Source organism: Mobula hypostoma, chromosome 19, assembly GCF_963921235.1.
Source record: "Mobula hypostoma chromosome 19, sMobHyp1.1, whole genome shotgun sequence".
Lineage (NCBI taxonomy): Eukaryota > Metazoa > Chordata > Chondrichthyes > Myliobatiformes > Myliobatidae > Mobula > Mobula hypostoma.
Genome location: NC_086115.1, coordinates 37810845 through 37838406, shown reverse-complemented (window position 1 = coordinate 37838406; position 27562 = coordinate 37810845). Strand labels below are relative to the sequence as shown.

The window sequence follows — 27562 nt, the reverse complement described above, 5'->3', positions numbered from 1 at the left end:
TCATTTAACAACTTACACTCTCTTTGGTCTTTGCGCGGTTTCCATATTTTTCAGACAATCAGAATGAGGTGCGAATGGGAGGAAACACCCAGAGCTCCCTTTGGGCTTGTTGTGGAAGGTATATAATACCATTCCTGCTTCTGAATATTCAACCGTGCATGATACCAGCAACGACTTGGATACACACTTAACAATTTGTAAAAATATTAGCCCTATCAAAACTAAATAACCTGCAGTCGTCAATATTTCGTAATGATTTATGCAATACCAACCTTTTTTTTCTTGGTCGATACAGTCAGCAATTTCACTAATTCTTTGCAGTAGGTGTTGTGATTTAAAACCGGTCCAACCGCCCCGCGTACTCCCGGGTGCTGAGTGTCTGACAGCAACACATGCCTTTTCTGCATTTATCATATTTGCAGAACAATGTGGTATAAAGATCTTTTATTGGATTTCACAACGAATCAAATCGTTGTTTAGAAATGTATAACTAGTGTGTGTAATTTAAAGGATTAACTATCATGGGACGTTTAGCAAAACGCTGCATCTGCCGCTCGCATTCAACTGCCCTCGTCATCTCACTGAAACGGAACTCAGCCCGACAATTAGCAACTGAATAGCGTTGAAAGTATTGTTAACTCCCTCCCCATCAGTGGCGAAGGTAGCTATATTCATTATTCGTTAGTCTGCACATAATTATAATTTACATTGCAATGCTTGGAATGTGAAGGGGAATTGTTACTCCGCGAATACAGGGAGCGCAGCAGTGCCTCGTGATCGGAGACTTGAACTTCAGGAAGTGCAGCACCTGTTTGCGAATTTGGATGGACTATGACCGTATCGTCCTAGATAGTTCGACTACTTCCAACTGAAAGTTCCACCAGCTCTTCTTATATAATGATGCAACGTGGGCAGAATTCCAAACAACAAAGCGGCGGCAACATCACCCAGTGTCTCGGTGTACTAACAATCCTGTCACGGCAATGAGTTCCCGTATCAAGTGCATCTCGGGACCCGTTTTCTGCAAAACAATTCTCCTTGCTACTCGGCAACGTGCTCAAATGTTGCCAGAAGAATATTAATAATCTGTATTTTTTTATATTTCAAGATTAAACTTTATTCATAAAATGACATACATCTACAAAAAAGTACAGGGCTCTACATGCATTGTTCAGCCTGTGCATTTATAGTGTTATTGGTTCCATACATTGGTAATATCAGCACCGTGTGCACATGGCTCTATTGCTATTCATGTGACCTCTCGGGATGATATAAACTCCAGGTGTCTGAGAGGCTTCGCCCCTCGTTGTCCAGTGCAGGAAGGGCCTCAGAATGCAGTCCTTCCCTACAAAGCCTTTGTGCTGCCTGCACCAAGATTCTGTGCGTTCCCAGCACATTACCCTGCAGCCTGGAATGTGCCAGTCGGCAGCATTTCCTTAACGATATCTCGTTGTACTAGACAACAAATTAGATCCCAGCAGACCAAAGGGTGTCTTTCGCCATGTTGCTGATCTTCCAGCAACATATGGCTGAGTGCGTCAGTATGCGTGCTGGGAATGGTCAGTAGGTCCTCCGTTAAACAACTGCTCGGGATGAACCGTGACAAGGCACCTTGCATTGCGCAAGAAGCTCGTTACAAGTATGCAGTGCGCAAAGAAGTGGGAGACCATCTCATCTTCATAGCAGCGCAGAGTGAGATTCCAACCGTACTGGAAGGATCTGACTGAAAGGACCCCTCTCACTACCACGTGAGGTCTTAGTGTTTTTGCCTCCGCTTAGTTGGTGCGTTTTGGTGATGAGGCATTCGGCCAGATGATCTATCTGTACAGTCTTCAGGGAACCATTCAGCTTTGCTGGACATTCCGCGCTGACCATCACCTGATGGATTTGTAGTCCAAGGTGTTTTCCTGAAAATTTTTCCACCAAGAATAGGCAGGGCTATAGACTGGGAGTGCGCGGCAATGGGGGGGGGGGCATAATCTTGGCACCATTAGATGCAGGTAAAACCTCAGCACGTAGCGGCACGTGGTACCATCAAGTTGACGAGGTTAAAGTTCTGAGTGTTAGGAAGTAGAGATGCACCCTTCAATAAACGCTGGGAGATGTTCTACCCTTGGATGGACTGCTTTAGGAGCATATAACCTCAGATACTGGAAACGCAAAACAAATACGAATTGTTGAAAGCTCTTAGCAAGTCAAACAACGTAATGAGAGAAACAGAGACAAGCTGTTCCAGCATTTTCTGATTAATCTTGTTCATTATTTGGATTGTACACTGCTTAACTGCATAATATGCACTATTTTTCAAATTTGCTAGAGCTGCGGAAAAAAGATGAAATTATCCAGTAACCCCCTTCATTATTTCAAATACAGAAGCTTAAAAAGATTGATTTAGAACATTTTATTTGAAAGGGACTAATAATGGGGGTGGGGGCTGTGCCGATTAAATGAGTTTGGCAGCTCGCTGCGCGTTCTTTGAAATGTTGTACACACAGATTAAATCTAAGAACGTTCGGATTAATGTTAGAATCAAGTAAATACAGCAGTTCAAAGACGGGGCAGCGGATTTGTACGTTGCTCGTACATATCGATCATTTCCAGATTCTTTAACAACAATTCCAGACTTACATTCTGATTTGCACGCGCAGGGAGTTATAGCTGCTGTAAATGTACCTATAAAACTGTGGGTGGCAACGGCGACTGTTTACTTCTGATATAACTTTACTTTTCCATTGCTCTGCCTGGCTGACCTGGGTTTGAACCTAGAACGAGGATGGGATCATAATTTTAGGAATTCACATCTGAATGACGATGTAGTTATTTCTCACAGTTACCCAAAGGCGCGGTTTAATCTGCAGTCGGGGGTGAACGCTAGGCCAGGCTGCTTTTTAAATAACAGCTACTCAGCCCCTACGCCACGTCAATGCAAAACTTGGCTCCACGACAATGACATAATTAATCTTTACATCAGGTCCTTCCAACTGGTGGGTGAGCAGCGACCCATCCAGAGCAAACCTCCAGCCTGCATTCTACTAATATATCGCGCTAAATATTTTATTTTAAAATGTGTAATCTTATCCTTCATCCTGAAAGAACCACACAGCACGTAATTCTCATGGAGATGAGCGAGCCGATGTGAACACCGCGCGTTACCAATTCCTTTAAGCAGCATTGTTTTAAATGTAATTAAAGGCACCATAATGATGAGCAGAGTTCAGCTTGCGAGCCAAACTTACTATCCCAAGTTTCAAAAGAGACCTTTACATTTCGTGTACCTTTATGCATAGGTATGTTGAATATCGTTTACATTTTGCAGCTTCCCAGGTCAATGAGACAAGTTTGGTATCATTTTAAATGTAATACTGTACGTGCTTTTTCCTAAACTAACGCTCAGTTCGACTCAAGTATAATTAATTTATCGGAGCAGTGAATGTAAATTTGATCGATCACATATTATGGGCTGCTTTCCAATTTGCATGTTAGGTACGTTAAAAGGGGTCTTAATAAAATAACTGCACTGAACAGCAGTAGAACTAACGGAATACTTTTCTCCCCAAATTTCAAGACCTCGGGTTTAAGTTTATGGGCTATAATTTCCTTTCACCCCTTCTATTAACGATCCTTTCCAATTGACTGAACTCCTTGCATAGTGTTTCACTGAGCCTGCGAAGACTGATCACAGAAAACCAGGTGATCAAAACCTCACACTCTTCGGTCTCCTTCATTGATAGCCTCACTTCTGGTTCACAATGGGTTAAAGATTTTTGGGCAGCGTCATTATAGCAGGCGGAGTCAGAGGGGATGGCACAAACTACACAATTAAAGATGAACTTTGTGTGAACTAATTGAACTGACCAAGGTAAAGGGGCTGAGACCTGGAGTGGTTATAAAGAGGCTTGAACCTGCAGTGTGATCATTCAGGAGACTCATTCCCTCATCCTGAGAATCCCATTACGAGGTTGAGGGTGTCCCGAGGGGAGAACGGAAAGGAAGTGTTGCTGTTGTTAAAATGGTCTTATTTACACTCTGCGCCACTTTCTTTTGCACTTTCGTGCTGCCACTGTCGCTCTTCCTCGCCGCGGTAAAATTGTGGGAAATTTACTGCATAAGTGGAAGGGACCGTAGCTGTGAAAACCCCTTACCTCCGGGGTCAATGGGGCTGCCCTTCTTGGGAGAGACTCTCCAGTTGGTCCTGCAGGTGAGAGATTCCGCTTGCTTCGAGCACTGGCGTCCACATCAAATTCAGGATGCCAAGAGAACGCCAGAGCAAAATGCCAAATAGCATAGAAAATAATTTTTGTAAACCTTTTGAGATAATGAGAACCAGTTGCGAACTTGCAGTGAAAGGCGATAGGGGCTGTTCAGTTGTACTAGCGGCGTACAGTAACTTTAAGTGAATTGCATTCCAGCGTGTCGTCATTAATAAAGGAATTTACAGCAAGCGTCGTCGTGTTTAAACAAAACAACCTGACGGTTTGAGTGGTTGTCCTACTGATTTATTTCGCCAAGTTAGTCTTGCTCGAATTTTGATTTGGTCTCTAGGGTGAGATAATAAAATGTTTTTGCAACAGAGTTATGTAACTATCTCAACCCCGGAAAGTGTGTTCTGTGTATTAATTGCGCCTAAGCAACACCGTGTATCCATTACAGAGATATAAGTTCCTTAAGATGAAAGTGCGAAAGTACGGCCACATCTACAAGACCCATCTCTTCGGGAGCCCCACTGTGCGAATTATGGGAGCCGAGAATGTGAAGCAGATTTTATTAGGGGAGCATAAACTTGTGTCGGTGCAATGGCCCGCCTCCGTAAGGACGATCCTGGGAGCCGGCTGCCTGTCCAGCCTCCATGACTCCGAACACAAAATGAGGAAGAGAGTAAGTGTCTTTCCACATCACTGAGCGATTTTTATAAACTTCCGTATATGGAGGTTTTTGCAACATGCTCATAAGTAATGGCCATGTACAGGGAGACTGGAATCAAAAGTATTAATAGAAACTGTTGCTATTATCCATTATTTTAAAATAATATGTAAAAACAAGCGTAATACATCACTAGCAATGCAAAAAAGGAAAAAAAAATGTGGCAGATAGTTTCCTGATGTGTTGTAATGTTTTTCTAATGTTAACAGGTGATTTTGAAAGCTTTCTCTCGAGAAGCTCTGGAAAACTACATCCCGGTAATGAGGGAGGAGATCCGTGCCGGCATCAGGCGATGGCTGGAGAGGGGCTCCTGCGTACTGGTTTATCCCGAGATGAAGCGCCTCATGTTCGGGATCGCCATGCGGATCTTATTGGGATTCGAACCTAGCCAGACCAACCCACGTACGCAGCAGCAGCTGATCGAAGCTTTTGAGGAAATGATTCGTAATCTCTTCTCACTTCCCATCGACGTGCCGTTCAGCGGCTTATACCGGGTAAGACCCGCCAAGGTTAGAAATAGAGAAAATAGTGCAATTAAAACTGTAGGGTTTTTTGCTTCAACTGCAGGGAGAATGGAGAATTGGATCTTTAAATTCCATTATAACGCAGATTGTCATTACCTGATGACAGGGACTGAAAGCCAGGAATGTGATCCATGCAAAAATCGAAGAGAACATCAGGAAGAAGGTGGCAAGGCGAGAGGCCCCCGGCCAGTTCAAGGATGCGCTGCAGCTTCTGATCGAGCACTCCGAGCAGAGCAACCAACCCCTGCGGTTACAGGTAAAGATACAGATTCCCCCCGTCCACCCGCCACACGTCCCGCGGAGGTGCTCACCCTTGATTGTCGCGGTTCCCATATTTACCTGAGCCGCTGCTTAGCAGTACACTGCCTCGACGCAGCCGGTGAATTCAGCGTGGGCCTCCGAGGCCGCAGCCCCACCTCCATGCACCTAGCCCACTTAGCCCGAACCCTCACTCTCGCTGCACTCGCAACCAGACTGCGATTCCACTCTCGGATCTGCTGCCCGCCCCCTAACCATCACCACCACCCCATGAGATCGCCTTCCCTAGTCCGACCACAAGTTCTCACCCGTCGGAGAACTGGAGCCTCAGGTTGCGCATCACGCTCAGCCACAGAAACATGCTCCCCCCCGCCCAAACAAACTGCAACTCCCTCAAACGCACCTGCATTTTGTATAGAGTCCATTTTAAAACAACTGTAGATGCTCGAAATCTGAAATTTAAAAAAAAACACAAAATGCTTGGAAAACCCAGGAATGGGTCTCTAGCCTGGAAAGTTAACTGCTTATCTTTCCATAGACGCTGCCCGATTTACTAAGTGTTTCCAGTTTTTTCTTGCAAGATGATATTTCCACCCTGCCAATGATGCCGCGCTCCATAGGTTTTTAAATCAGAACCCGTCAGCTCTTGTAATCCAATACACAATACAATCATTAACGCCACGCCTTAAAAGATGAGTTCCTACACAATAGAAACGTTTTTAAAAGTTTTCCTTTTTTGAAAAAAAGTCACTTCTAAACGGAGAATCTGTTTACTTAATCCGGTAGCAACGAGCTTTATCCAAACGGGACAATTGCAAACTGTGTAGTGCAGACTCTGGAAGCTGGAGGGTGCATTTCGAGTAAAGTTTGCAAGATCAGTGGCTGTTTGGATCCACTCACGATCATCAAGTGCAATAACCCCCTAATTGAGATGGTGTGATTCAGTGCTGGTACCATTGTTATTGTCTGATGTGCTCCCGCCTTCCCTCTTTTTTTCGCTCTATGTTAAGGAGTTGAAGGAATCTGCCACCGAGCTCCTGTTTGGAGGACACGAGACGACAGCCAGCACGGCCACCTCGCTGGTTACTTTCCTGGCACTGCACCCCGAAGTGGTGCAAAAAGTCAGACAGGAACTGCAGGAGCAGGTAAGGCATCGTAAACGGCGGAGCGTATCGGTTGGCGCTCGTCGATCAGATTTCTCAGCGGCTGGTGCAAGGACTGAACATCTCCAGTCGCTGCATAATGGTGTCATTTAAGATTCAATCCTGGGTTTTATTTTTGTTTTTTTAAAATGTGACTTCGCTATCGATTTACACAGGGATTACTGGGCAGCGACGCAGAAGAGAACAAACAAATCAGCATTGAAGCCCTTGAACAACTCAAGTATACCGGAAGCGTCATCAAAGAAACTCTTCGACTAAGTCCTCCGGTCCCCGGAGGGTTCCGCGTGGCCCTAAAGACCTTCGTGTTAAACGTAAGTTAATATTTTAAGAGTTAGTAAGTCTTCTGCAAAATGAGTTTTACCTTTTGAAACAACATAAGGTAAAGGAATTTCATATAGGAATATTCAAGAATAACATTTCAAAAACAGCTGATATTATAAAATATGGATCTTTAAAACAATGTTTAACTAGTTACTATATCGACAACATTAAACTGCTTCCAAGCAAATCCATATGATTTTACATATGAGCATATAGAAAGGGGAAAATGGTACAAGGTAAAAATGTCATTATGTTTCAATCGCAATGCAGACAGGAGAAAGTGAATAACCTTCTGTTCCAGATGAGCATAGGGAACAACCATATATTCTTGGAGCAGGCTAAGAATGATTCTCTTTTCCATCACAATTTCAAATAAAATTTACTGCAATGCTGTGCAACTGTCTTGGGCATTCTAGCTCTACTGTAGTAATTTTATGTATTGCACTGTAATGCTGTAGCAGCAAAAAACAATGTAGTCCGTGAGTGACGATAAACCTGACTCTGATACAGGTCTCTATTGTGGACTAAGTGGGAAGGGGGTGGGGGGGGAGGGAATCATGGTTGGGGAAAAGTGGGAGAGGGGAGGGAGTAGGAAGCATCACAGAGACATTTCACCACAATCAATAATGACCTTGCTGGTGGCTCAGGGCTGGGTGTCTCTACATTTCCCCCACCTCCAGACACTCCTTCAATGCCTGCTGTCCCACACACATTCCATCCTCGCCCTTCCCAACATCTTTTCTCCCACCAGATTTACAAACCCGCTCTCTGCTCCACGTGGATAAATACAGTCTCAGGCACCTTAGCTATACATGTACCTAAGCCTTCAGCACAGTGCTATACAGTTAACAGAAAATATCAACAATAGTCGAGCTGGTAGTATTTAGAGAAAAAATTAAAAGAATAAATAGGTTACTGACCAGAAAAGCAAAACAAAATGGATCAAATGGAAGAGTAGGAAAAAAAGGTTGAGATTAAATCACAAAAAGGAATATAAACAGGAGCAGAAACAAAGAGCCAAAGAATTTGAAGAATCTTTCTGATATTGTGAGCTTTATAAATATTCAAAGCACTGCCCCACAATTTTGATTTCAAATGTTCAGCATCTGCTTTTGTCTCGAAAGATGAAAATATATAGTTCAGATAGTGGAGGATACAGTAACTGACCAGGAGTTATCACTGGCTCAGGGGAATACTGACCAGCACCAGTCTGCTCTTTGAGCTTTCAAGCCTGCTATTAGGGAAGGTTTGATATCTACAAATAAATTTAAGTGTACATGGATTATAAAATTTAAACTAGATCATTGTAAAAAGAGGTTGAATGTTAACAGTTGCTGGTTTAAAACAAGTAAACAAAGAGTGATAGCACTGATATAATTTACAATTAATTTCACATTAATACCTTACAGCCTGCAGCCATCTAATTTGAGTTGCTGATGGCTCCAGTGACAAAGCTGAGCTAACAAGAATGCTTGGACAATGTTGTCAATTTCAAATATTGTACAGTAATACTTAGAGTAATAAAATGATACATAACAATATACATTATCATACAATTCACACTGTTCATTAGAAGTTATATATTGCAGAAGCCATATTGCTTTAAAATAATGACATTGACTTTATTTCCAGGGATATCAGATACCAAAAGGCTGGAATGTTATTTACAGCATCTGCGACACACATGACGTTGCAACTAATTTCTCAAAAAAGGACGAATTTAATCCTGCTCGCTTCATGGAAGGGTGCCCAGAAAAAGATGCATGCAGATTCAGCTACATTCCATTTGGTGGAGGCTCAAGGAGTTGCGTTGGTAAAGAGTTTGCCAAGATCCTCCTCAAAATCTTCACAGTGGAGCTCGTCAGGGCTTGTGACTGGCAACTTCTGAATGGACCGCCTACAATGAAAACCAATCCCACTGTATACCCAGTGGACAATCTGCCAACAAAATTTACACCATTTCCATACAAAATCTGACCTAATAACAACAAAGCATAACTCTGCAAGTACAGGGTCTCATCATTAACAGACTTGGGTGTGGTTTTTCATCCATTGTACAGTATGTGAAGGGAGTAATAAGCTTCAGGCTATCATTTGGTGGGTTTGTGAAAATGACAGAAAAAAGTAATCTAATTTCTAAAATGTAGTTTTGTCTGTTACAAAGTTAAAATATTTCCTCCACTATTTTCTATCCCTATTTGGCACATTGATAAAGTTGAATTGTTTATTATTTCTGTAAATAAGCTATTTTATACTACTTGTAAGCTTCTCAACCCAATGCTTTTAGATTCTGATTATTTAAAATGCTTTGTATCTTTGTTATGTGACTGCTAATTTATGTTAAAGCTTTTGTGTGTAAATATTATAACTTAAACTGCCTGGCATGCATTGCAAGAACATGTCAAGCAAAGCCATGAATCAGGAGGGAGGCCCATAAAGAGGAATTTTTAAACAAAGCTATATGTAATAAAAAGGACATGAACCATAGAACTGATGAAATGATTTATATGCAACCAGTGAGTACAGAAGGTACATATTGATTAATAACACTTTGGTCCAAATTCATATGCAGCACTCAAACAGATTCATGAACCATTAAGCTTTTGCTGAGTACAATATTTTTACACTTTATATAATCAATGGAATGTCAACCAGCAGTTTATATTTTCCATTCCTGCAGGACACATGCACACCCAGTGGAAGCATTTGCAGCTTTGAATTAAGTTTTATTTTTATAAAATAATCTATATAAATCTGAACATTTTAAATCTATACTGTAATAGATTAGCAAACCAACCACCTTGAATAGCCATTGTTTTATAACAGTCAGTTTAGCTCATCATTTCAAAAATCAATGCTGGTGTTTCATAACTTGGAGAGGCACCTGCTGAACAGTCAATTGGAGAAAAACTGGGATTAAACCGGCAGGATCCTGGTCATCAGGGTCAGCACATTAACATGGAATCACTGATAAATGGCCCAGTCATGACCCCATGAACCTTGGCTAACCTTGGTAAATGTAGATCTTGTCGCCTTCCTAACCTCAGTTCATTTCTATCCTTTAGGCCATGAGGTTGTAGACATATGAAATGAATGTTCTTGGACCAGCTATTCAACAGAATTGCTGCTGTTGGAGGACCAGCCAATGTGATTAGCCATTCACAATTCGCATGGATAGATAGTTCTGTGGGAGATAAAACATTATTAAAAATAGACTTCATAGAAACAATATATAAATTTAAACTTGCTTCTTAAAAGAAATAGTAACTGGAGATGAGTAATGCCTTTTCCAGTATGTCTGCAGATCATCAGTTACTCTGACAGGTTTAAATAAGAATCACATCTAAGCTGGGACACAAATTATGCATCTGAACAAGATCAGCTGTAGATTGTTATCAACACCTCTCAGTGGAACCTTTTTTTTAAAACAATGATTAACAGAAATTAAAGGAGATAGACATGCCTTTACTTGCATTAAAGGAATACAGATTCAGGATACAATTTCACCTTCCTGCATTGTTGTGGTGACCAACAGCAAGCAACTCCTGTACCACATAACTCCTCAGACTGACCTGCACAACGACTTAATCTGCAGTACACATATCATATTAAACATGCATTTACACAGCACTAATTTATCCTCAGTACCACTCATGCATGGATGTTTCTGCTGTAGCAAAAGTGAGATAGCAACTATTTGCATCTGATTACTTGCTCTGCTTTATACACACTCCAGAGTCAAATCTGAGTTTCACTGCTCCTTACATAAGATTCTTCATGCACATGTTTCATCTAACATATCAGATGCTACACAAAAGATTAATAAAATTCCATCTCATCAGATTATTAGTACCTCTCTACCTCTCTATGCTGGATTTGCCTAGATGCCAGCCTCAGCATTTGCCTTCTAATTTCCTCATCATGCACGCTTTCATTTAGTCCATTACTCCCATCAAATGTCCTTGCTCATCTGTCCACCTGCCTTCCCTAGCAACTGCACTTGTTCACTTGATACATCCTCACCAAAGCCTTGGACTGTAGTCACTATTTCTAGACAGGCATATGTAAATATACTTGAATCCAGCATTCTCTGTTCTTAACTCTTAGCAACCGTGCTACCCATTTTGAAATGGTGGTCATCTGGTTGTCCAGCACAATAAGAACTCTTGCCTGGCTGTACAGCTAATCCTGGCAAGTGTAACCCAAGTATCTCTAGATCCCACCCTCATCCCTCTTCTGGATTAAAAAAAATATTCTTCCACTTCAGTGCCAACATCATTAGAAGGCAGACAGTCATGTTCTATGTTCACAGCATTGGCACTCAAAGCCAATCACAACCTTTAGCCCCTTCACAATATTGTCTAGCCACTTGTCTGTCTTTTAATTTCTGGAGGTTTATTGATCTCTTTCAGTAAAAGATAATGATAAAAGCCTTTATTAAGGACTGCACAATAAATTGATTAGCTTTATCCTCCTCCCAGTCCAGTCAGGTTGAAGGATGCTACTCAAAACCACAATTTTCTAATCTCTGGTGTTCTTTGCAAAGACTGCATCCAAAATCTAAGCAACACACATCAAAGTTGCTGGTGAACGCAGCAGGCCAGGCAGCATCTCTAGGAAGAGGTACAGTCGACGTTTCAGGCCGAGACCCTTCGTCAGGACTAACTGAAGGAAGAGCTAGTAAGAGATTTGAAAGTGGGAGGGGGAGGGGGAGGGGGAGATCCAAAATGATAGGAGAAGACAGGAGGGGGAGGGATGGAGCCAAGAGCTGGACAGGTGATTGGCAAAGGGGATATGAGAGGATCATGGGACAGGAGGCCCAGGGAGAAAGAAAAGGGGGGGGGAACCAGAGGATGGGAAAGGGGTATAGTGAGAGGGACAGAGGGAGAAAAAGGAGAGAGAGAGAGAAAGAATGTGTGTATATAAATAAATAACGGATGGGGTACGAGGGGGAGGTGGGGCATTAATGGAAGTTTGAGAAGTCAATGTTCATGCCATCAGGTTGGAGGCTACCCAGACGGAATATAAGGTGTTGTTCCTCCAACCTGAGTGTGGCTTCATCTTACAGTAGAGGAGGCCGTAGATAGACATATCAGAATGGGAATGGGACATGGAATTAAAACGTGTGGCCACTGGGAGATCCTGCTTTCTCTGATGGACAGAACGTAGGTGTTCAGCGAAACGATCTCCCAGTCTGTCGGGTTTCGTCAATATATAGAAGGCCACATCAGGAGCACCAGACGCAGTACATCACCCCAGCTGACTCACAGGTGAAGTGTCGCCTCACCTGGAAGGACTGTCTGGGGCTCTAAATGGTGGTAAGGGAGGAAGTGTAAGGGCATGTGTAGCACTTGTTCTGCTTACAAGGATAAGTGCCAGGAGGGAGATCAGTGGGGAGGGATGGGGGGGACGAATGGACAAGGGAGTCGCGTAGGGAGTGATCCCTGTGGAAAGCTGGGGGGGGGGGAGGGAAAGATGTGCTTAGTGGTGGGATCCCGTTGGAGGTGGCGGAAGTTACGGAGAATTATATGTTGGACCCGAAGGCTGGTGGGGTGGTAGGTGAGGACAAGGGGAAACCCTATTCCTAGTGGGGTGGGGGGAGGATGGGGTGAGAGCAGATTGTCGTGAAATGGGGGAGATGCGTTTGAGAGCAGAGTTGATGGTGGAGTAAGGGAAGCCCCTTTCTTTAAAAAGGCCATCTCCCTCGTCCTGGAATGAAAAGCCTCATCCTGAGAGCAGATGTGGCAGAGATGGAGGAATTGCAAGAAGGGGATGGCATTTTTGCAAGAGACAGGGTGAGAAGAGGAATAGTCCAGATAGCTGTGAGAGTCAGTAGGCTTATAGTAGACATTAGTAGATAAGCCGTCTCCAGAGATAGAGACAGAAAGATCTAGAAAGGGGAGGGAGGTGTCGGAAATGGACCAGGTAAACTTGAGGGCAGGGTGAAAGTTGGAGGCAAAGTCAATGAAGTCAACGAACTCAGCATGCGTGCAGGAAGCAGTGCCAATGCAGTCGTCGATGTAGCGAAGGAAAAGTGGGGGACAGATACCAGAATAAACTTGGAACATAGATTGTTCCACAAAGCCAACAAAAAGGCAGGCATAGCTGGGACCCATATGGGTGCCCATAGCTACACCTTTAGTTTGGAGGAAGTGGGAGGAGCCAAAGGAGAAATTATTAAGAGCAAGGACTAATTCCGCTAGACGGAGCAGAGTGGTGGTAGAGGGGAACTGGTTAGGTTCCAAACTCTAACATTACGTCAATCTATGATCTAACATTTGATCAATCTGTGTTGCCAAAATTTAATTCTGACTTTCATTCCAGTCATCTGCTGATTTGACAGTTTTGAATTCATTATCCCAATCAAAGCTCCACTCGCCACCATTTCACGCTACTGACCCACATGATTCTTAATCTACCAATGTTCTCAAAATTAAAGTTCTTAGCAAACCCCAAAACATTTATTTCAGGATACAGTTATGAATCAAATTTCCTTCCCTCTAAACCTGATCTTTTGTGCATAGCAAAATTCTCTTTCAGCCATTTCACTCCTATTATCATACTACATCACAAATAGAAAAAAAAGGTTAGCTTCATTTGTCATATATACATCAAAATATACAGTGAAATGCATAGTTTGCATCAAATCAAATCAGTGAGGTTTGTGCTGGGCAGCTTGGAAATGTTGCTGGAAGCACCTACAAAACATGCTCACAACTCACTAACCCTTACCTTACGTCTTTGGAACGTGAGAGGAAACCGGAGCACCCGGAGGAAACTTGTGCCATCACGTGGAGAACGTACGAGCTCTTGGCACTGGAGGGAACTGAACCCCAATCTTACAGCTGGCACTGTAAAGCATGGCCCTAAATGCTACGCAAATGCACCACCCCACAGGTTTCACGTTATAAAGGACATTAATAAAGAAAGCAGCATTTGATAAATGCTGCAATTTATTGCAATATGTCAAATAAAACCAAAATGATTGATACTTAAGCACCCCTCCCACTGAAGACTTTTCCAGTCTCAAACTGATTCTACAAATCCCAGAGTACTTTTTCAGCAATGAATTGTGCACTACATTCTTTTCCATCTGCCTTGAAGAACAGCAGTACTTGGCTGTACAGAGCTCTATCTAGTGGGCATTCTGAGAAATAGACTTGCTTTCCAACAAGGACAGCAAGCTTGAACGTGATTCAAGCGCCTCGCTTCTGTATCCTCCCTTTAGAACCGGGTCAAAATGCTTTCATTTCAGGTAATGACCTTTTTATAAGTAGTAGAAAGAAAATTAGCAATTAGACAAAGATGTGGGTGGGTTCAAGAAAGCTAAATGGGCTTGGGCAGAGGGAAGGAGTGTGTGAACAGCAAAAAGGGGTATGGTATGGCGCAAGAGAGGCTGGGAAGAGAATAAGCAAAAAATACAAAGATTAGTGCGCGGATAGTGTTAAAGAGAAATGGACATCCTATTTGATGCCTTATGGTTGCAATAATGGCTCAATGCAATTCCCATGACAAAGCCAGGGAAGCTATTCGTTTCTCATGTTGCCAGTTTTATACAGATAGACAGACATCAGTACTGCTTAAGCAGTTGGGAGAAAAAAAATCGTTCTGTAGCATATTCAAGATGAAGCCGAAGGGGGAAAGAAAGCAAAAAAATGTTGTCTACCTGAAAGAGGACAAGTAGTGTTGATCTTTGAGAAGTTGCTCAAATGTTACAGGTCTGTAGCTCCTTCTGCAGGAATGGGTCCTATTTTCACCAAATCGTACATGCAGTGTTTGCTAATAACTAGCGATTTGTATTTATATTCATTTGGAATGAGGGCATATAATCTCTCTCTGACTTAGCAATCTTTCCTAATTCTTAGTCAAATATAGCTCCCAATTCTTAGCCATCTGAATAGATTTATTGATTCACTCCAGTTTCACAAGACGGACCTACAGAGTTTCTGCCATTTATAACTGATATCCATGTGACTGGTAGCCTGATCAACCCTTTACAGGGGAAAGGATTTGACCAAATCAAGCACGTTTCCTCAGGCATTACTGCCAACCATATGGTTTGAAAAACATATATAAACTAGTGGTTGCTAGTGGTGTACTAGTAGTACACCGAGTATATTCTTTTATCCCCTCAGGTGTTGGTGTCCAAAGGCTGATTTATACTTCTGTGTCAAATCAACGCCGTAGGTACGGCGTCACCACGAACCCTACACAGAGCCTACACAGATCCGTACGCCGTAGCCTGACACGCACCTCTCCCAAAATGTAACTATGCGTCGCGGCAACGCAGACTGCAACAACTGTGATTGGTCCACTTGGTAGCATCACATTTCCTCCGACGCTGCAATAGCTTCCCATTGGGTGGCTGAAGGACAGGGAAGGAACTCTGGCTGCAATGCTTTCCATAAAGCTTTACAGACCTCCGAAATTATGGAGGACAAATTTCGCTTTTACGAAAAAAGACGCTCGCTTTAAACTTGTTTACCCCGAGAAAGACTACCATGACCATGAAGCCTTGCATGGGCAGGTGTGTGCGCATGTGTGACATGCGCGAATTGCAGAGCGACGCAGACACACCAACGCACAAGTATAGGTTATAGCGTCCATTTGACGCCGAAGTACAAATCAGCCTTAAATCTTTCTCAATTCCTTGTCAGCAGATAAACTCCTAGAATTAATTGAATATCTTTCCCAACAATTGAGCAATTCTGAAGTGGACTCAACCACAGAATTTAGACAAATCTATTAAAATCAGATAGCTTCGACCAGATTTTGTTGCCTCTGTCCTCCAGAGATTTATGTTTCAAGACACAAATTGTCCCAAGATGCTGTTTTAAAATGGATCAATTATCATTAACATCTAGAATTTGCAATAGGGTTGCCACATTGATAAATTGTAATATGTCAAATCACTTAGACCAAATTTATACCCCAGAGGCCATCCTTAAAATGGGAAGACCCAATAAACCTCATACAAGGAAAATAGCTTTATGCATTAAATTGAAGTGATGCCTTCAAGTGCTGGTTTAGTTTATGGGCTGTTGTATGGCCAGTCCTTTACTGAGCATTTGTCAGGGCAATAGTTACACACAGTCATTGGGCCACTAACCTACATTAACAATACCCCAAAACACAAGGCCTTATATGGAGGAATTGGGTATTAGCACCAACTATGGCCTCCATTAAGAGAGCCTTATTGGATTAGTTTTTTTTAAATCAGAACAAGTTTAGGAGGGCACATCTCCTTTACAATGACTGTAAAGACCCCTTGAATTCAAGACAAGAGATTACTGTTTTGCAGCTTGCCAAAATCTCCAGTCAAATGGCATCACTTTCTGTACTGACCAAAACTAGAACATCCTACTTTTCACATGAATGTTATAAATATTTATCCGAGGAAGGTTTGCTTTATTAATTATTTTGTTCACATTGTAGTCCTCAGAGACAAGGGATTGGTGTATAGCTGTAACTTTTTTTTAAAAAAATGACTACACTCTGCCATCCCATCACATGACCATTCCTTCTTTTGCTGTCACGGTTTATCATACCTGTTGTAATTGCAATGAATGAAACCAGAGTAAAGCACATCTTTGGTATTTACAGCGTTTAAGTTCTGAAAGATGTGCGATGAATTAGGTCATTCTTGTATGGTGATGCAGCTTGCAACTCAGGTTTTAAAAGAAAACAATGCAAAGCTATAAATGCTTTCAGGGTTGAGGAGAGAAAACAATGGGGAAATGTCCAGTTTATTTTAAAGTACTTTCTTCACCTCCCTGCATGACATTTACTCTAGGGATGGAGGTTGAACATCCAGACTGGAAGTACTGTAGTTCTACTTGCCAGCTCTCCCTCCCACTGGCGATCTTGTAGCGTGGGAGTACATCCCTCCCCCGCTTGTGGGGTGAGCAGCCAAGCACACTTGAACTTCAAGGAAGCCAAGCTGCAAACACTAGGTTCATATTAATTACTAATTTTACAAAAGATTAAATGGCATCATGACATTCAACTTGCACAATTTCAAAATTAATACAGTCATGGGAGTTATTTGTCTTTCCAGTGATGTTTGATTAAATTATATGTAAGACCATATTGTTCCTAAATAAATTTAGCTGTTTGTAAGACTAACCAAGAAAGCCGAACCTTTGAAAACTGAAAGGTCTGAATTGTCAGCATTGAATACATAACGCTATGGCGCCCACTTCACTTTATTGAAACATGCAAAATTTACTTTCCTTCACAAATGGTGCTCGACTTTCTGACAGCTTCCAACATTTTGACTTCTATTTTAAATTCAGAGTCTGCCACATTTTGCGTTAGCAATATTTTGTTCACCATAAAAAAAACACAATTTCTGCCATTTGGCAGTCTCAAACAATACATTATTGAAGGGCTGATCAAACTTCTCAAAATTCACCAAACGTGGCAGGCTCCTGATTTGAGTTTGCCAATCCCACATGGTCCACATCAGGAGAAGCTTCTCCACGTGGGGCTCCAGCACATTACTGTTTGTCAGACTTTACATCCAACAATCCAGACCTAAATTACTTCCTCTTCTGCGATGTACACAAAATTTAGCAATGATGTTTGGCACTCAATAAGGATAAACCACAATATGCTTTACATTTCACATTTAATCTAACAGATTAAAAAAAATCAGAAAATTCAAACCTGTGCCTTCACTTAAATGTAAAATAATCTCAACTACTTATAATGATACACACAGAATCAAACTTGAGGCTTTTAAAACAGGCACCTTTATCTCAGTCATAAGCGGAGAGCTTGTATATTGTACCATCAGAATTCTGTGGCTAACAATCACGAAAATAGTTCAAATTAACATAACGTAGATGAAAAATAAAATGAGTGATATTTCCTCTACAGCCACAAAAGGCCAAATTAGCCACTGAAAAATCCAGCCCATAATAATTGAACTGTTAAAACTTCCTGACTAGCTGCATCTCTTTTCTCAGCTTTATTAGCCACATTAAAAAAAATCAGCCAAGCTAAGGTCACAAGGCTAAGGAGGGAGATGATGATGGTGTGCAAACAGCAATGGAAAGCAAGGTCATGAGAAGGGGACTTGCCTTAACACAACATTGAGACATCCAGCACAGCACAACTAACAGCTGCCTTGGTTTGCCATTCCTGTGCTAGCTCCACTAACTGTGATTTACTACTGTACCAGCTCTGGTGTTGACACCTTTATGTCCCTCCCTCCTATCCCAGCAAGCCTGGAGGCCATGATGGATGCTGGTGAACTTTTCCTCCTATCACCTTAAAAAGAACTTTCCCATAATCTTTTGTTTCCCATCAAAGTGGAAGACAGAGGGTTTTTATTTAATCTTAAATTAACAGCCTTGTTGCTCTAACTTGGTAGCAATATACAGAATTTATTACACCAGTGAATTTCTCAAACACCAATCTCTTTTTTTTCTACCCAATGAACTGAACATAGTCCAGAGTAAATCAATGTAATTGCTGGTCGCCTAACATTATTGTAGCAATACTTTATACTAAGTGCCACTGGTAATTTGGTGTATTTAATTGAAAATGCTAAGATAGTGAGGAACTTGGCTACTAACATTAACCCCTCTGTAGCTGATGGTTCATGAATAGATTAAGTACAAAAGCAGCTCCTGAGTACACAGTCAGTCAACTAAATCGAATGAGGCCCAGAATCAAAGATACACAAAAATGCATACATTCACATTTTAATCGTCTGGTTGTAAAATACTCTTAATAAATTATTGCTCAATTACCCTTACAAAAGGGTAAAGTAATATTTGGAGTAGAGCCCAGGTCTCTATTCAGAGCTCTCAAACTCTAATTGCAGCCTTTACCAGCATTGCTCTTCAGGCCGCCTTCACTTGCCGTTTTTTTTACTGGCAGGATCATAAACTATCTCAGGGACATATCCTGCCTCGTAAAGTAGCCAACATGTTAGTCAATACAGCACATCGATATGATGGCGATTGTTGTGGTGGTGGTGGTGGGTGGGGGTTTGGGTGAGAAGCCTGCACATTAGTTCAAAGCACGACATTCAAACTGTGGGGGAGTGAGTACAAAGTACATGTGTTTTTGCGGAGTTTACTCATCAAATTTTATCGAGGCAACAATAAAGACTCTGAACTATAACAGCAGAGAGGTAAGACAGCAAATGATTCAATAACTTGTACTGAAGAACTGCCTGGAGAAAATTATATTAAAGAAGGGTACTACAAGTAATAGAAACATCAAGCTAACTCCCTTTAAGAATATTGCTTTGTAACTTCAGATTTAAGTGTGGAAAGTGGCAAGTGTAAACAGTAGCTAATTGTGGCATTCAGGTCATGCTCTCTATTTTAGATCAAGTCTTGGCGGAATACTTTTCATTGGATTGAAAGGCAAAACCAAAAACATTACAAATAAGCGATGGCCCGAACGAAGTACAAGGGGAATTAAGAAAGAAAATTCAAGTCAGGCTTACTTCTTGTCTCTGTGCAATCTCACCTTGAGAACAGTATTACTAATAACCCTGCACTTACCGGGAATGAATAAAAGAAGATCCCAAGGAACAAAACGACAAAGAGCAGTATTAAAACCCCAATAAATATCCATTTGAATCGGCGCCAGATGATGTATTTCATCGTCTTGCAAGGACTGGTGAACCACAGGAATGAAGTTTCTGGACGCCTGATTGTAAAGAATTAAATACAGTTAATTTTCCTTTCTAAACTGATAAAGTGTACACAATTTACATTAAAAACTCATTTGCAGGATTAATAAACCATTATTCAAGTAAAAACCACAGACACGTTTAATACCTCTTTTAAAAACCAGAGAGGGTTCCTACCTAACCCATGGCTCAGTGGGTGAACGTACCAAGACAGAGTCACTCAGGACAGACTGGGTTTTGTCTTCTCATTAAGCAGTGATGACACTGTTACATCTGAGGTTAACATCTCTTGTAGTAGTGCGGTGGAGCGAAGTGCCAAGATTAACAAGAATGGCCTTTGGAATGAAGCCCTATGAAGTTTACCATCATAAACTGTCTTCCAAGCAAATCATGATTTTGGAGAGGGGCAAGAAAAGGAATACTCTTACGTCCCAGAAAGGAATCACAATGATGTTATGCCGCCCTTGTGTGAAAGCTTCCTTTGTGTGAAAAACAGAATTTAGCTCTTTTTGTCAATTCAGACATTCAATAAAATGATGGGTGATTATCTTAACCTCTGCCTCACATGCCTGTGCTTTGGACCTACAAATGACTGTGAAAATGGTTGAGAGGATCTTAGGGGTCTCTCTACCACCTATCGGGGACATTTATCAGGAGTGCTGCATATGCAGGGCCCTTAGTATTATTAAGGATCCCATCCATCCAGCATCCCTTTTGAATTTCTACCATCAGGCAGGAGACTCTGAAGCATATAAACAAGAAAGGTCAGGATGAGAAACAGTTTCTTCCCCAGCCTTTTAGGCTTCTGAATTCCCTGCCACGTTGTATTTGAAGCTTCACTGGTTAATCTGTTCCATGGCTTACAATATTTAATTTAAGCATTTTCGTTTATGTATAATCCATCTGTAGATTTCATCAGCACACATCAAAGTTGCTGGTGAACGCAGCAGCCCAGGCAGCATCTCTAGGAAGAGGTACAGTCGACGTTTCGGGCCGAGACCCTTTGTCAGGACAAAGGGTCTCGGCCCGAAACGTCGACTGTACCTCTTCCTAGAGATGCTGCCTGGCCTGCTGCGTTCACCAGCAACTTTGACGTGTGCTGCTTGAATTTCCAGCATCTGCAGAATTCCTCGTGTGTAGGTTTCATCCTTACTTTTGCAAGTTGTGTGCTGTGTGTACTACAGTGCTTTACACCTTGGTTCAGAGAAATGGTATACATGTATATAGTTAAATAATGTTTGACAGTATACATGTATATAGTTAAATGACAATAAACTTGACTTCACTTGATTACCCTCTATTCCCCACAAATCCATGGACCTATCAATCTGAACATCCTCTGCAACTGAACTTCCACAGCTCTCATGGGTGGGAAATTCTAGAAGATTCACTGCAGTCCTCTCATCAGTCAATTCCTTACTTCGAAATTATGTGCCCCATTTCTAGACATCAACCAGGGACTATACTACAAGGATTTTATGGGTTTCAATGTGATTATTTCTCATTCATCTGGACATGGACCAACTGAGAGTGAATAATTAAAAAAAAAATACAAAAATGCAAAATACAGTTGCTGGAAATTTCAAATAATAATAACGATGCTACAAACATTCAATCGGTCAACAAACATCTGTTAAAGGCCATCAGTTTGAGACACTGGGGAAGCATGTAGAGTAGTGGCTACCACAACACCTTATGGTACAAGTGACCTGGGTTCAATTCCCACCACCGCCTGTATGTTCTCCCTGTGACTGTGTGGGTTTCCTCTGTGTGCTCCAGCTTCCTCCCACGGTCCAACAACGTACCAGTTGGTAGGTTAATTGGTCATTTTAAATTGTCCAGTGATGAGGCTAGGATTAAATCTGGGGCATGGCCTGAAGTGCAGGAAGGGTCTATTCCATGTTGTATGTCAATAAATAAATAAATAAAGATGTTCTTGGATTCTTTCTGATTTGCTAGATCACAGCATTCATCAATCTGCTAAACATAATGAGCTTTGTTCGAATTATCAAATAAAGGCCAAGTCAAGCACCTCAAAAACTTCAGTGCAATATTTAGGCTGATACTTGAGCATCACATCAGATGAACATTATTAAGCAACAATATTAAGCCAAGGCCCAGAGAGCTGGGTAATTACCCAGAAAACACTCCTCCTTCAACCAAGCACCATGGACATAAAAACATTACTAAACACTTGTGCTTGTTGAATCTTGCCAAGCATAAGGAAACCACAATTACAAACAATATTTACTGGGACTTGAAGCAAATCATGGAAGATGGAGACCACAAGAGGTTTAAAATTGGAAATCTTAAAAATATAAACTTCACAAACAATAGAAGTTTACAGCACCGGAATGGACTGTTAAAGACACCAGTGATGACAGATGGCAGAACTTTTAAGAAGCAGGAAACAGCTGAGCAGAGTGAGTGCGACCCACACTGCATAACTGGGAGCCACGGAAACTTCTGGATGACATTGATCTGCATCTCTGCACAGATCGTAAAATGCAAGTTTTGCTAAATCGCTAAGGTTTAACTTAACCTAACACTTTTCTCCACGTTTTTTTTTAAGAAGGATGCCATGGATTCTTGGATTTTGAGAGACCAATAGGCCTCTTGTGTATACACTAGGTAGCTTTAAGCCTAGATATCTAGTATCAGTAGACCATTCACCTACAGAGTGACAGTACAACAGAATTGGTTCTAGGTTAACACTTTCAAATACATTATCCATCTGCTGAAAAAGCCCTCACAATGGAAAACTGGCAGACTTCTTTAGGTTAGTCCTGACGAAGGGTCTCGGCCTGAAACGTCGACTGCACCTCTTCCTAGAGATGCTGCCTAGCCTGCTGCGTTCACCAGCAACTTTGATGTGTGTTGCGAGACTTCTTTAGGTATTGACTTCACACATTCCACCATCTATCAAACCTCGCGCATTCCATGATCTTTTTTTGAAACACACTGCTGTCTTGCCTGTTCTCTTGCTGGACGTAATAAAGGGATGGGCCTTGCAGTCAAGAGCTGCAAACCAAGGTCCTTCGCCAAACTGCCCTCCAACAACGAAACTCAGGGCAACACTTGGGGAGCCACTTTGCAGCATTTTTGAGAAGACTCATCACAATCTTTAATGCATTGGTACAACAGCCCATCTACTGAAATGATCAAGACCCGGGACTCGGCACAACAAGTCTCCTATGCAGCAGAGTTCCCTGCTCTCCCCTGTGCTTCTGTGACTCGGACTACCTATGGCAGGTACACAAAGCAGTTGGAAATATACCACACATACTGACTAAAAAATCGTCCAAGTTTGCAGGAAGGAGAAGTGAACCTCACCCACATTAGCAACCTCACCCAAGCCAACATCTCCAGCATCAATGACTTGGCAACACTTAGTTGGTTTTGCTGGGGCTGCCCACATCGTTCACATGCCTGACACCTGACCCCAGAAACAGACCTGCTACTCCAAGCTCTGAAGTGGAGATTATCAGGTAGGAATAGAAAGATTCAACGACAAGCTCAAAGCTTCCTTGAAGAGCATTCCCAACCAGTTCCTGGAAATCTCACACAGAGTGGTGAAGAAAATATTCAATATCGTGTTGCACACCATGAGACTACATATCAGGAGCACTTGCATAAGCAGTGGCAGGGACTACCACCTCACAAGCTTGGGCTTTGCCAGCTGGCCTATCTCTCTCTGCTGCAATTGTCCTTTCTGCCTCATGTGTCACTGCACCCTTATGGAGGGAGGAGTGCCACTCAGCCTGATCCTGGGCAGTATGTTTCCATGTGTCTGGGCTGACGTCAAAATGAAGCTTTCAGGGTGTCTTTACAGGTTTGCTTTGGCCTCCACAGGAACGATTTCCTTTCTGCAGTTCGCCGTAAAGCAGTCTCTAAGGCAGCCAACGGAATGGCATATGAGCTATGCGGCCTGCCCAGCGAGCTGGGCCTGCATCAGGATGGTGCAGACACTGGGCAGGCCTGCCTTGGTAAGTACCTCAGTGTCAGGGATTCCGTCTGGCCACGTAGTGTTGAGGAGCTTTCTGAGGCAAACTGTGTGGAAATGGTTCCATTTCTTAGCAGGCTGTTGGTACACTGCCCACGTTTCGCAGGCATGTAGCAGCGTGGCAAGTAATATGGCCCAATACTCCTTCAGTTTCATCTGATTTCATCTGTAGACCTATGCCTCTTCTGTTCCAGATGTTGCTATAAAGTCTGGAGTCTTTCACAATCCCTGGAGTTTACTGCATCATCAGTGACGATGTTCAGGGACAGTGTGCTGCCAAGATGCCTGAACTTGTTCACTAGGTTGAGTCTTTGACCGTTAATAGCGATGGCCGGCTCAAAGTATAACTTGCCTGGAAAAGGCTGCTGTATTTACTTCAGTCTTCTTGGTGTTGATGGTAAGCCCAAAATTGGTAAACACATCAGAAAACTTGTCAACACAGTGCTGCAGATCAGCTTTGGAACCAGCATTGAGTGCAGTTTCATCAGCAAAAGGGAGTCTCTAATGACATCTATCAAAACCTTGATTTTTATTTGCAGCTTCCTGAGGTTGAACAGTTTCGCCACGAGTGCAGAATCTGATGATGAAGCTTATGTCCTGGTCTCAGGAGGCATCAATCATCAATCACTGTGGCGACAAACACAAAACTGAATAGTGCGCACGCCAAGACGCAGCCCTGCTTGACCGCATTTAAGACAGGGAAGGGCTCGGATGTCTCACCGTTGTCCTGAACTCTAGCTTGCATGCTATCATGGTGATGAATTCCCTTCGGCATCCATACTTCACCGTGATCTTCCACAGACCCTCTCTGCTAACAGTGTCAAAGTCCTTAGTCAGACCTACAGAGCAGAAGAACAGCTCTGCATTTTGCAGTTGACTTTTCTCCCGCAGTTGCCTTGCAACAAGCACCATGTCGATAGTCCCGTGCTCTCTCCAGACTCCACACTGGCTCTCTGGTAGGAGTCCACAGTCAGGGTGTGATGCGAGATGGTCAAGAAGCCTGGCAAAGATCTTGCCAGCGATAGGTAGCAGTAAATTCCCCGACAGTTGTCGCAGAACTGCCAGTTTCCCTTTCGCTTACACAGGTAGATGATGGATGCATCTTTAAATTCTTGTGCTATCAACCCTTGCTGCCACACGAGTCGGAAGAGCTGATGGAGTTTTTCTGTTAGCACTGCACCACCTTCCTCATGTCTCAACTGGTTTTCTGTTTGATCCAAGCGCTTTGCTACTAGAGAGCTGATGTATTCGGGGTCTCACCTAAAGTTGGTGGACCAGCCAGTGTTCATTTACAGGAGCTTGGGCCAGACAATTGATGACTTCTTCATTTATAGTCAAAGGATGATTCAGAATACTGTTAAAGTGCTCAGCCCACCTATGAAGAAATTTCTTTGTCCACAAACAATGTGTTCCATCAACTAAGCAGAGTGGATGATCCTGAAACTGTGGGGTCTTCTTTTAGTGCAGTGTAGAAATTCTTTAAGTCATAACTACCTGCATACACCTGGATCTCATCAGCTTTATTGCTCAGCCAAGAATCTAGCATTGGGTGTAGTTTGTGTTGTATGGTCCTTTGTATGTTATTGAAGGCATCCTTCTTTGAGTTGGACTTCTGGTCACTGAGGAAAACTTGGTGGAGACAATATTTCTTTTTTGATGTCCACACAGTTTACATCAAGCCAATACTTGTGCCTTCTGGTAGCATGCCCCAGAATCTCTGTAGCAGTGTTGTAGATCAGCTCTTGAAGTGTTGACCAAGCACTTTCCACATTCTGATTGTCCAGATAGGTGGACTTTAAGCAAAGTGTCAACAAAAAATGCAGCTTTTCAGTCTAGGGATCCTACATTGATCTCATTAAATACTCTTAACCCACACACTGGGACATGTCATCCTCCGTTCCGAGAGATAACTCAAGGCGGCAATGGTGGCTCTTGCTGGTAATGAAAGGGTCCAGCTTGGCTACAAAAGCTTCCCCCCCCCCCCACTGAATTCCTTGTATCAACAGGATCCCCAAGAGAAGAGAGGTTGTGCAGTCAGCACCTGAAAATTAATCTACGTTCAGAGGTGGAGTAGAAAGTGAACAACAGGAGAGTCCATTTATAAATTATTTCACTAGCAAATTCATGATTATTAGAGCTATAACATACGCAAAAGTTGAAGGTGCAAGAAATGCCTTCTCTGGTCTAAATTCAATTTAACCAAATCGCAGAACAAACTATTTGTTGAAATGTTCTTTTCTCGAGCAATTGAAAGAACAAACATGACTCTCAACTGCATCCAACTTAGTGAATTCAATAGAACACCTGAATGTAAATCCTTAGTGCATGAAATAGGAGGAGATAAAAAATCTCTGCTTACAAAGAATGATTAAAGCTCATCCATTCACTTCAGATAGTCAGTATTCAATGTTTAAAGCACAAAACCCCTATGCTTTTAAATGTGATGCCCCATAAAAGCTCCTGTCCTTTCAAAATGTAAGATACAAACATACAAAAACAAATTCAAGGGAAAAAGGTTACTTTGGAGGCTCCAGTTTTGGGTTCATGTTGGGTTCATCTCTTGCTTTGGCAGCAGGTTTTTCCTCAGCCTCTTGTTCAGTGACAATCTCCAGTGTCATTTCAACTTTACCCTGGGAAACAAAAGAAAGACCTTTAGCAAAATGTCTACTGAGAACAGACATTCACAGATAAGTGATACGGTTACCTCCGAATACAAAACTTCTAGGATTACCTCAACCTTTTAAAAAACAGTACTTCATGCAGTTCTTTTCAGACTAACAGTCCGATCTCAAAAGCCAACTAAAGCAAGTATGCGATCCATGAATCAGGGCAGAGTTATTTTGTGATAATCGCAATTAACTATCCAAACAATTGACCTAAAAAGTTTCTCTGGTATTCAAGCTTTACTTTAACAATTAACAAAATGCCTATCGTGGTTTTCTATTTGAGTTTAGAATTCTATCAACATGTCATCATAGACTATGACTAATGACCCAAGGTATGAACTGCTGTAGCTCCTGGCAGTTGAATCATTAATCAGATAAGCTTTCATATTCTTTGTGACTTCAAATGATTGTCATTTTCTGTCAAGATTATGCACTCAAGACCGAAAACATCGTGCATTGTAAAATAATTTTCTTCCACATAAACTACTATGGTTTTAAAAAAATGGGTGCTGCTTTGCTGCACACCATTGTTTCATACGTCAAAATTATTTCTTCTCTTTATTTTGATCTAGATTCTTAATACTTTAGAGTAATACACACACAATTATGAATGTTAGTTTTATGTCATGATCCAGGAATAAATTCTTTATTTGGCGTTGCTTACATTTCTCCCCAACCCCCAAACTAATTCACACCCCACTGATGTAAAAGAATAGCATAACTTGGAAGAACCACATAATGTAACCGTTTTAAAAACTACTGGCTGATAATTGCCATCAGTTACAGTATGTTACTTCCTCTGGAAAGGAGGTTGCTACGAAAATGACAAAGGTATGGTTGATTCTTGGATATGAATTTGTAAAAAAAACATTGAACCATTAACTTGTAGATAGATCTTTTGTAAAAAGCTTTCAAATTCACCAAGCTGTCTCCGCATCAAGAACTGTTTAAAGAGACTCTTTAATGGCCTGTGAAGGAGCGAATTGTTAAAAATTCCCAGTGCTTAATTTACTCTAGAGAAGGAAGGTGGTTTTGTGTTCACAGCCTGCTTC

General features: G+C 42.0%; 2 protein-coding genes across 2 annotated transcripts in view; one reads left to right on the top strand and one right to left on the bottom strand.

Moving 5' to 3' along the window:
* Positions 1-3876: 3876 nt before the first annotated feature.
* Positions 3877-9482, top strand: LOC134358973 (cytochrome P450 26A1). Its single transcript, XM_063071714.1, has 7 exons — positions 3877-4198; positions 4651-4875; positions 5130-5414; positions 5551-5700; positions 6713-6847; positions 7021-7176; positions 8819-9482. Exons 1-7 carry the CDS (start codon positions 4010-4012, stop codon positions 9161-9163), a joined length of 1485 nt encoding a protein of 494 aa, XP_062927784.1. The 5' UTR covers positions 3877-4009; the 3' UTR covers positions 9164-9482.
* Positions 9483-9675: 193 nt separating this feature from the next.
* The window catches only part of LOC134358974 (myoferlin-like), a 272012-nt gene continuing 254125 nt past the window's right edge, over positions 9676-27562 (bottom strand). Inside the window, exons 52-54 of the mRNA XM_063071715.1 lie at positions 26365-26474; positions 19711-19858; positions 9676-10370 (exon numbers count right to left, since the gene is read on the bottom strand). Of these exons, the coding sequence (XP_062927785.1) occupies positions 10338-10370; positions 19711-19858; positions 26365-26474 (291 nt within the window). The 3' untranslated portion in view covers positions 9676-10337. The remainder of the gene's footprint in view (positions 10371-19710; positions 19859-26364; positions 26475-27562) is intronic.

Coding starts and splice junctions, on each gene's coding strand:
- LOC134358973 (XM_063071714.1), top strand. CDS start 4,010: ATGGTCTTATTTACACTCTGCGCCACTTTCTTTTGCACTTTCGTGCTG. Junction 5,415..5,550: donor CGTTCAGCGGCTTATACCGG/GTAAGACCCGCC, acceptor ACCTGATGACAG/GGACTGAAAGCCAGGAATGT. Junction 7,177..8,818: donor TAAAGACCTTCGTGTTAAAC/GTAAGTTAATAT, acceptor CTTTATTTCCAG/GGATATCAGATACCAAAAGG.